Below are 10,732 nucleotides of genomic sequence, written 5' to 3'. Positions count from 1 at the left end.
AAGCTCTATTTGTGGGAACAAATTGATAAAAATTTAGTACAGTGTTGCATGACCACACAATTGTCATTTAAAACGTGACAGCGCTGAAAGATGAAAATTGGCTTAGGCAGGAAGGGGGGAAGTGCCTAGTATTGAAGTGGTTTAAAGGAGAATTATACAAAAAAAGATTAGTTAAACTCACAATTGCTTTTTTTTTACCACTACAATTCCTTTATACTGGCTTTTAAAATTTACAAATGCTAATAGGTTTAGCACTGGGAAACACTTTTTGAAAGATAAATAGTGCATTTTATATACAACTATATAGATCAGAACAAAATGAGGGACAAATGAGAAAAGACAGAGGGGCATTGTTCTAAATCAGGGACAGTCCCTCGAAATCAGGAACAGTTGGGAGCTATGTAGGAGGGTGTAATTTTTTCTAGATTTATACTTACCAGGTGGATGCAGCATGGGTCCGATGCTGCATCTATCCCCCGGCGCCTCTGCACTGAGAACAGAGCAATCGAACACCGCCGATCAGTCGTATTTCAGAGCTTCTGTCAGTCACAGCTTCCTGCTCTTCTCCCTCCTCGCTCATTGAAACGCTGGGCTGTGGAGGGGGCGGAGCGGCCATCTTAGGCTCTCAGGTGCTTGCCGAGAGGCTGACCTAGGTGGGACCTGGCGTATCCAGACTCGGTGGTCAGGATGATGCGCTGCCTGGACTGATTTCTGTGATGTCAGCAGAGAGCGGACTTCAGTCCGCTCTCTGCTGAAAACGGGTCACAGGAGTGCAAAACTGATTGCATTCCTGTGATCCATATAAGAGGTACAGCATTAAGGTGAAAAAGCTTCTGTCTCTCAGCAGCCCCCCCGAGCCCCTGTTATACTTACCTGAGCCCTGTGTTTCCCACGACGGGAATGAGCACACCAGCTCTGACGGTGTCTCATGTCCTGATTGGATAGATTGATAGCAGTGCAGTCTTTGGCTCCCGCTGCTGTCAATCATAGGGTTGCCACCTGTCCAGGTTTTGAGTCATGTATCCGGGTTACAGTTCACTTGAAACCCTGACACATTATTCGGATAGGAATGTGGCTTGGAACAGAGCTTGACAGGAGGGTGAGGGGCACTATGTGCGCCACATTACTATTCTCTTTGGAGTGCCCAAAGGTGTCCCGGGTCTGTTACAATCCTATAGTGCAGTGATGGCGAACCTTGGCACCCCAGATGTTTTGAAACTACATTTCCCATGATGCTCCACTACACTGCAGAGTGCATGAGCATCATGGGAAATGTAATTCCAAAACATCTGGGGTGCCAAGGTTCACCATTACTGCTATAGTGTATACTAAAACAAAACATTTAGCCCCCGTTCACACCTATGCAAATTAGATGCGGTTTATACCGCATCCAATTCTCAGGCCATTTTAAAATACATTCATATGAATGCATCTGGTTCACATATGTGCGTTGCATTCGCACTGCGCAATGCACAAAAAACGTGTGCGTTTTTTGGGCATTGCGGTGCGAATTACAAGCCCATTATCTTTTATGGGAACGCATCTGATTCGCAGATGCATTGCGTTCTGAACATGGATTTTCTCCTTTTCCTCACTACACCTCCCCCTCCCTGCTCACTGATCCGCAGCTAAAAACGTTGCGGAACCTCTGAACAACTGATTTTTATCTTCCCAGTGAAACCTGAGCTTCAATTCGCACCGCACATGTGTGAACCCAGGCTTACTGTGTGCAGCTAAAGTGTTCGGGTTTGGCTTGATGAAAAAGTGGCAACTCTAGTCAATCAAATCCAATGACGTGGGGGCCGGAACCGAGTCCTCCTTTCTGTATGAATAGATGCAGAAGCAGGACACGGGAGCCCGCCCGCACGGGTGTCCACGAGGAGAGCGCTTCTCCGAAGGGGCACTTGAGAAGAGGAGGAGCCAGGAGCGCGGTGGTGAGGGACCCCAGAAGAGGAGGATCGGGCCACTCTGTGCAAAATCAACTGCACAGCGGAGGTAAGTATGACATACTTGTTATTTAAAAACCCTCAACCTTTACAACTCCTTTAAGGCTGTCAGCAGACAGCAATAAAAACAAACAGGTGTTCTAATCCCTCTCTACTCTGTCCGAAACTTTTTTTTATAAATTGCCTTTAACTATACTTTAACAAAGGACACATTAGGAGCATTTGTTTTGGGCCCTAACACAGCTAATTTTATAAATAAATCCCGAAAAATCAGCTGTTTGTTGCCGTCTAGTGCACAGCCATGATTCCGAAGACCAGCAATCATTGCAGTCACTGGGAAAGTCTCAGCCAACATGGCTACCGGTATGCAGACAAACATTCACTTCCTTATGTCTGAGACTCTCAGCGCCCCGCCTATTTCCGTGTTTTCCCAAAACGTTTTACGGATTTAGAAGTTAAAAGCTGTCATTGGAATTAGATGACTCTTTGCTGAAGCAATATCAGGCGAACACGCCGCTATTGTAATATTTGTATTTCACAGGAAGCCCCATAATATAATTGAGCAGATCCGGACATGGAGGCGCTCTGAAGACTCCTCGGGTGCCTGTCCTGGGTACGGAGTTCGGGAGTGGTCCGGTTCTGGAGGCACGTGCTGGAATCTTCCCGTCATGAAGCTGCTGTGGCGCGTCCTCGCCTGCAGGGAGCGCGCTGTATCCTCGTACACAGGGGGCGCGCGCTGTACAGGGCTGCAGAGAGCGTGCCCGAGAGGTGAGATGTCAGCTGCCATGTAGGGAAGCCTTCAGATATAGGAGAACATGGTGGACCATGCATCTGCAGGCAGGGGGACCTGCTGGAATGTTGGAATACTAATTTGTAAAGCAACAAGAAGGTTATAGGGAGCTAACATTTGCTGTACAGATTATCTGGGGAAATAAATTCACTTTACGACTATTCTGGCGGTAGGTCGCTTTAAAATTGCATGTCTTTTCTGCAATAAACAGCCTGTCTGCTCACCATATAAAAAAAAAAAAAAAAAAGTTCTGCTTTTAGGAACTGTTGCAGATTTAAAAAAAAAAAAAAAAACACTGTCCGGTTGCAGATTAGGAAACTGGCAGTAATCTGGCTCACTATTAAGGATGAGCTCAGGCGTGTTCGCAAATTCCAAGTGCCCGCCAGGAAGCCAACACTGCGCAGCGTAAATCACAGGCAGCAAGACATTTCCTGATCTGTGCAGCCACGCATCGGGAAATGTCTCACTGCCTGTGATTAGCGCTGCGGAGCGTCAGCTTCCTGGTGGGCACTTGGACTTGCAAACACGCCTGAGCTCATCCTTATGGCCTGTTAACACGATCCGAATATCCTATGAAAACTGTCGTCCAAGGAAGAATCGTACGATTTTCGGATCATGTGTCCACTTCTTTCGAGAGCCGATCACAACAGTTCATCTGATATTATTCGACCGGACAAGCATGAAAATGTTCCTCGTACGATACCAGATCGTACGATTTTCATTTAGTCAGTATAGTCGTCGTCCGAAAATACAATACAAATACATTACAACACATGACATCACTTCTGATTTTTTTTTTTTTTTTCTGTCGTACGAGAATTTTCATGACTTTATTTACCTATTCAATTTCTACTTGCAACTATTAAGCAAAAAAGGTTGTACGATCTGTCTCTGTATACGTTACAATCCGGCCTTTTGTGCAATCAGCCAAGACTCGTTTGTAAACTATCCTAATCAATTTTGTATCCAAAAGCAGACCCCTTGCGCTACATACAGTACTTGTTGGTAGATATAAAGGATATAGTACATTCAGATTGTAAGATGTATGGTGAGCCCAAGACCAGATCCAAAAAGGCGTACAGAGAGATATCAGTGCCCAGAGTTGGGCATGTGTGTGCTGGGAAGCTGTCATGAATGTGACAGTTTCCTGAACTGGACTTGTAGTAGCTGAGACACCGGCTGCTGCCTATTTTCTAGCAACTAGAAATGAGGTTGAGCCCACGTTCACGTCGGCGCAATTTGACTTGTCAGTTCGCAGGCCAGATGGCAGCCTATTAATAGCAATAGCACTGTCCTAATCAGTGCAACATGCCGATTTTGTGGCGCCAAACCAATTTCCAAAAGTAGTTCCTGCACTACTTTTGGCAACTTCAGGGATGATTTCAGTAGACTTTTGTGCATGAACTCGCACGGATGTCTTTCAAATCGCCGCCGAAACTCTCATTGAAATATGGGTTTGAAATCGTGCAAGTTCAGCTAAACTCGCACGATTTCAAACCTGCGTTCAGCGTGAACGAGGGCTGAATGTCATCCAAACTCATCTCTAGTCGAACTTGGGCTCTTTGTTTTTATACTCCAGAGAGCAGCAGGCCGGGCTCATGCCTGGTCCTGCAGCCTGCCTCTTTGTTGATGTGAGCTGCGGGACAGGAATGACCCAACCTGCAGCTAATTTGAGTAAAAAAAAAGAGGGTAAGGTCGGAGTTCAGATAAAGATAAATTCAGAGGACGCCTGAGCTCATGTCTGCTAGCAACCAATGACTCCTCCCCAGCCCCGTTCGGGGGAAATTCTACGGGCTGAAAGTTGAATGTAAACAAATGGGATTTGAGATACTGACTGACTTTGTTACCCAAATATGGTAATGTCTTTATTAATATTAGGACAATGATGAGTCACACAGAAGGTGGACCTGATGGGGGATCTAGTCAGACTTTCCATCAGGCTTTACCCACCCAACTCCACAGCTGTCCACTACAGTGTGTTGTCAATCAAAAGAAAGGTAGAGCGGGTGAGGAACTAGCCTCCCCATCAGGCTGTGCCAACTCCACTACAAAGCTCTTCGGCCATGCATCTGTCTGGGTGATGGGTGCAGTGGCCCAGAGAGGTGCTCCGTAATGCTGAGATGCACTGAGGACATATGTCTGTCTCTGCCTAGTCCTAAGGTCCTTTTGACACCAGCGGACCGATCGGGTCTGCCTGTCAGTTTTTCAGGCAGACTCGGTCGGACCACCCATTGATCCCTGTGGGGCAGTGGATGTCAGCGGACATCCGATCCAATAAAATACTCTAAAAATAGACGTATGGTGATATGTTTGCCAACCATCCATCGGATCGGATGGACATGCAGTCGGCCATCCAATGCCCCCATAGAGGCGAGCAGGCTGTGTTCATATCCACTCTGCATGTCAGAGCGGACATGGACCTGTCATCTGCCTGCTCAGTGGCGATCAGCAGAGAGATCCCTCGTTGAGCAGGCGGATTTCCCTCCATCTGAAAGGGGCCTAAGACTGGTGCATGATTCGTTTGTAAATACAGACCATTTTGGTGCGGAGGTTTAAAGGGGTTGTAAAGTCTCATGGTTTTTTACCTTAATGCATTCTATGCATTAGGGTGAAAAATCTGCGCTTCAGCTGCCCCCCAAACCCCCCCTCCCCCCCTTTTCCTCTAATCGTCTTTCAGGACAGCCACCTGAGAGACCTTGGCTCCTCCCCTCTGTAGGAAACACCGCGCCAGCCTTCTTATAAATTTCCTCCTCCCCTGCTGGCTCCTCAGTTATTTGTGTTTCCCCCAGAGGGGAGACACCAGTGGAACCAAGCCAGGAGAGTCAGGAGGCTCAGACAGATGTCCTAAAAGGGAGCAGAGGCTCCTTGGGCAGACCAGGGCAAAAACTAACCTGGAAGAGGATTTGTCACCCCCGCATCCCTGAGTGCAGGCAGAGGTCGGGGGGGCTGCCTTTCAGTACCGAGCGTGGTAGCAGGAGGTGCATGTCCAGCGGTCCCATACCCACAAGCAGCGTGTAGCACTGGCAGTGTAAATCACGCCGGGTATTGGGACCGCACAGCGCCAGTGGCGGGTGACGTCACGTCTGGCGAAAGGGGCGTGTACTTCCGGGTTCACGGCTTCCGGGTCCGGCCGCGAATCATGAAAAGGAGCCAGGCATGGGCTGGAGAGGAGCCACACATGCTGTAGAGACAGCAAAGGCTCCGCTAATGACACCATAATGTCGGACGCAGAAGGAAGGGACCAGACTGCAGCTCCAGCAGAGACCAGCTCCAGCCATGTTAAGGTAAGGGGAACCTAGGGTGGAACTCCCCTGGCCTGAACCCCCCCCCCGCAGGGAGTACATGGATAAAGGGGGGGGTAGGTAAAGTTCCCTCTGGTGTCAGAAGGTGGTTCATGGGGCCCCTGGTGAGGTAAGTCCACATGAAAACGCAGTGCACCTGCAGTTTTTCAGGAAAGGATTATGGTAGTGTTAATACTGTGGGGTTTTCTTTTTTACGTCTTTTCAGAAAACGGACAAAACCAGGCCCTCTCACAACTCAAAGAGGTGGTGCCCTTCTTGTAAAAATACACTTAAAGATTCCTGGGGGAAAGCATTATGTAAGGAATGTATTAACAAACTAGTACAGGAACATTCCACTGAGCAGGGCAGTGATTTAGCGACATCTGTTCTAGTACCTTTGAATCCTTTAAAACCTTCATTGAAGGGTTTTAGATCCCACAGCTGCAGACTGCTCCTCCTTCAGTACAAACGGCACTACCAAAAATACAAGCACTACCCTCCACTAGTGCAGGCCCTTCAGCAGCCCCTAGGGAGGAGGCAGAAGAGAAGCCTGACAGCGCAGCCTCTGGCTCCCAAGAATCAAAGGGTGAAGCCCTGGAAGGGGATTCCAGAAAACCCTCCCAATACAAACGCTCATTAGAAGAGGTTGACCATCTTCTGGGAGCCATTCATACCACATTAGGTATACAAACTGAAAAGAAACCTTTATCCCTGCATGATCAAATGTATGAGGGTTTAGGAGAACAGGAAAAGAAGAATTTTCCTGTTCATGAAGTTCTAATAGAGGCAATTAAGAAAGAATGGCAGGAACCAGAAAGAAAGCCATTCTTTTCTAAAGCCTTAAAAAGACGGTTTCCATTTTAAGATGATGAATAATCAGTATGGAACAAAACCCCAAAGCTAGATGCGGCCTTCTCACAGGTTTCGAGGCACACGGATCTAGCTTTTGAGGATATGGGGGTCTTATCTGAAGCAATGGATAAGAGGATGGACTCCCTATTAAAAAAGTCATGGGACTCCACAGTGGGAAGCCTAAAGCCAGCCATGGCAGTCACGGTAGTGGCCAGAAATGTAGAGTTCTGATTGAACCAGATTCGGGCACACATCGAGGAAGGAACTGCAAAGGAGCAGATTTTATCCTCTTTTCCCACTCTTCTGCGAGGCATCGCGTATATCGAGGATGCATCAGCAGAGCTGGTACGCATGGCAGCCAGATCGTCAGCACTGGCCAACTTTACAAGAAGGGCCCTGTGGCTAAAGACATGGCAGGGTGACTGTGCATCCAAAGCCAAACTTTGCGGGATCCCTTTTACAGGGGACCTGCTGTTCGGTCCAGGGTTAGAGAAAGTGCTGGACCGTACAGCAGACAAAAAGAAAGCGTTCCCGCTGAAACGCAAAGCAACCTGGAGTCAGCACACCAGAATAAAAGGAAGCAAAGAGGGGACACAAAACCCCGTTTTTCAGCACCCAAGGGGAGAACCAGAAAAGACCTTGGGTCCAGAGAGGGAAAGGCAAGGGAGGAGCGATTTTTCGTCCTCCTGAGCAAACCAGAAATAAACAATGACAAAGTAGTCTCAGTGGGAGGAAGACTGGGGGCCTTTCTCTCGTAATGGGAAAGGATATCCTCCAATCAGTTTATTTTGAGAACAATAAGAGAGGGGTATTATCTAGAGTTCTCAAGATCACCCCCCCAAGCAGGTTTTACACCACCAAGCTTCCAAAGAACAGAGAAAAGGCCAGAGGGTTAATGAGTTCCATAAAGGATCTCAGGAAACAAGGTGTAATCATCAAGGTACCAAAGGAAGAAAGAGGGCAGGGCTTCTACTCCCACATATTCGGAGTACAAAAACCCTCGGGAAAGGTCAGACCAATCCTCAACCTCAAACCCTTAAATCTATCCATAACTTACAAAAGATTCAGAATGGATTCCATATACTCAGTAAAGGCTCTGTTACCACCAAGCTGTTATATGGTTTCCCTAGACTTAAAAGATGCGTACCTACACATACCGATACACCAAAGTTGTCAGAAGTTTCTAAGGTTAGCAATAGAAACAGGAAAAGAAACCTTACACCTTCAATTCCGAGCTCTACCCTTCGGCCTCTCTTCCTCACCCAGAATTTTTACAAAAATTCTGGCAGAAGCTCTGGCACCATTACGACTAAAAGGCATATCCATCATTGCCTATTTAGGCGACCTTCTCCTTTTTGCAGACTCTCCCGGGAGATTGCTAGAAAACCTCAAAAACGCACGGACTTTCTTGGAAAGTCTAGGTTGGTTGATAAGTGTAGAAAAATCCAATCTACAACCCACGCAACAAATAAAGTATTTGGGATATATAATAGACTCAGTGCAACAAAGAATATTCCTACCAAAGGAGATGATAGAAAAAATTCAAAAAGAAATAAAAAGAATACAAACCAATCTACCATGTTCAATCCCAGCGGTACAATGGGCAAGCCTACATTTTCGGCCACTGCAGATGTTCCTCTTAAGGATATGGGATCACTAGCAGAAATCACTGGATACACAGGTATTAATACCAGCAAGGATAAAAAAAAGACCCTATGGTGGTGGAGGAGAGCAGAAAATATAAACAAAGGAAGGCTATGGATCCTACCCATTTCCCGAACCCTAACCACAGACGCAAGTGGCGTAGGGTGGGGAGCACATTTAGACTCCCAAATAACACAAGGGACTTGGGAAAAGGAGGAAAGGAGGAGGTCGTCCAATTGGAAAGAGTTGAAGGCAGTATGGTTTGCGCTTCAGTCCTTCCAGAGAGAGTTGGAAGGACATCATGTACAGGTCAGGTCCGACAACTCATCGGTAATCGCCTACATAAACAGACAAGAGGGAACCAAAAGCGGAGCCCTGTGGCCTTTAGCAAAGGAAATCTTGAACTGGGGAGAGGAAAACATACTTTTTATCAGCAGTCCACATTTAAAAGGGGATTTAAACAAAGTGGCAGATTTCCTCAGCAGGAAGAAAGTGAGAGAAGGCAATTGGGTACTAAAACAAGAGGTATTCAAGCAGATTAAAAAAAATGGCTAACACCTCAGGTGGACTTATTTGCTTCAAGAGAAAGCAGGAAAGTTCGAGCGTTCTTCTCCCTGAGAAGAGAGGCTGTAGCACTCGGGGTAGATGCATTAGCACAAAAGTAGACGCTCAAAAAAATGTTATGCCTTTCCCCCACCAGTACTACTACCAGCGGTGATGAGAAAATTGCGTACAGAAAACACATCACTGATTCTCATAGCACCTCACTGGCCCAGGAGACCGTGGTTCTCTATGCTCAAAGAACTCGCTATAGAGCCCCCCTGGTTGTTACCAATCCAGGAAGATCTAATCTCCCAAGGCCCAGTGTACTGTCCCCAGGCGGAAAGGTGGAATTTAGCCGCCTGGTATCTGAGGAGCAGCTGCTAAAAGCAAAAGGGTTCTCAAGCCGTTTAATAGAGACACTGCTGAAAAGCAGGAAGGTTGAGACACGGAATATCTACCAAAGAGTATGGAAATGTTTTAGCAGATGGTGCACAGAAAACAACTTCGAAGCACAAAGCTCAGTGGCAGTCTTAGAGTTTCTACAGAGTGGTGTAGATAAAGGACTAAGTCTCAGTACATTAAAGATTCAAGTGTCAGCACTGTCGGTTTACCAGAAAAGTTTAGCATCAGATCCATGGATAATCAGACTCTTTAAATCCGTGAGCAGGCAGAGGCCGATACAGAGTACAGCCTTTCCAAAATGGGACCTGTCATTAGTGCTGGAAACTATGACAGCAGAACCCTTTGAGCCCTTAAAAGATAGCAGCCTGAAGATGCTGACACTTAAAGCAATCTTCTTGGTAGCAATCACTACAGCCAAAAGGGTCTGCGAGATAGAAGCCCTATCAATTGGACCCCCCTTTTGTCAGATTTTCCCGGATCGCATAGTCTTTAAAATGGATCCGGGATTTCTGCCTAAAGTGGTCTTGAAATTTCAGAGGCCAAGACATAGTGTTACCATCATTTTGTCCAAATCCTTCGAAAGAACAAGAAATAAAATTTCATAATTTAGATGTCAGGAGATGCGTCTTACATTATTTAGAGGTAACAAAAACACTTAGAAAGACGGATTCTTTCTTTATTTTAATTTCTGGAGCTAGGCAAGGGCATAAGGCTTCAAGAAGCACTATAGCCAGATGGCTAAGAGACGCCATTGAACAGGCGTTCAAGTTAGGAGGCATGCAGATCCCAGAGGGAATCAGGACACACGCCACAAGGTCAATGGTAGCGTCACAGGCAGAGAGAGCTGGAGCAACGCCAGAACAGATTTGTAAAGCGGCAACCTGGTCCAGCTTTGCCACTTTTGTAAGACATAGAGTGGACCTGTGGTCAGCCAAAGATCAGACCTTTGGACGCAAGGTCCTACAAGCTGTGGTCCCACCCTAGGGGTAAGTGCTCGGTTATCCTCTCAGGTGGCTGCCCTGAAAGATGATTAGGGGAAAAACGAAGTTACTTACTGGTAACGTTCTTTCCCGGAGTCTTTCAGGACAGTCGGGTACCCACCCAAATGTATATTAAGACATAAAGATTTCCTTACAGGAAATGTGATATAGTTGACTATGTGTATCATATGTTCTTGTGTCTCCCCAGCGGACTGGAGGTGCTCTTCAAAGAACTGAGGAGCCAGTAGGGGAGGAGGAAATTTATGAGAAGGCTGGCGCGGTGTTTTCTACAGA

At 46.7% G+C, this 10,732-nt stretch overlaps 1 protein-coding gene across 5 annotated transcripts in view; it reads left to right on the top strand.

The window, feature by feature from the left end:
• Positions 1-2,331: 2,331 nt before the first annotated feature.
• MCUR1 (mitochondrial calcium uniporter regulator 1) overlaps positions 2,332-10,732 on the top strand; it is an 81,943-nt gene continuing 73,542 nt past the window's right edge. For 3 of the 5 annotated variants that reach the window (XM_073631086.1, XM_073631087.1, XM_073631088.1), the window contains exon 1: positions 2,333-2,714. In XM_073631086.1, coding sequence (XP_073487187.1) covers positions 2,615-2,714 — 100 coding nt within the window. In that variant the 5' untranslated portion in view covers positions 2,333-2,614. Of the gene's footprint in view, positions 2,715-10,732 lie in introns of all 5 variants that reach the window. The other 2 variants (XM_073631090.1, XM_073631089.1) reach the window with 1 other exon arrangement.

The sequence above is a fragment of the Aquarana catesbeiana genome, linkage group LG05 (assembly GCF_042186555.1).
Source record: "Aquarana catesbeiana isolate 2022-GZ linkage group LG05, ASM4218655v1, whole genome shotgun sequence".
NCBI lineage: Eukaryota > Metazoa > Chordata > Amphibia > Anura > Ranidae > Aquarana > Aquarana catesbeiana.
The sequence above is the reverse complement of the archived record's forward strand: the minus strand, read 5'-3'. Positions and strand labels throughout refer to the sequence as shown.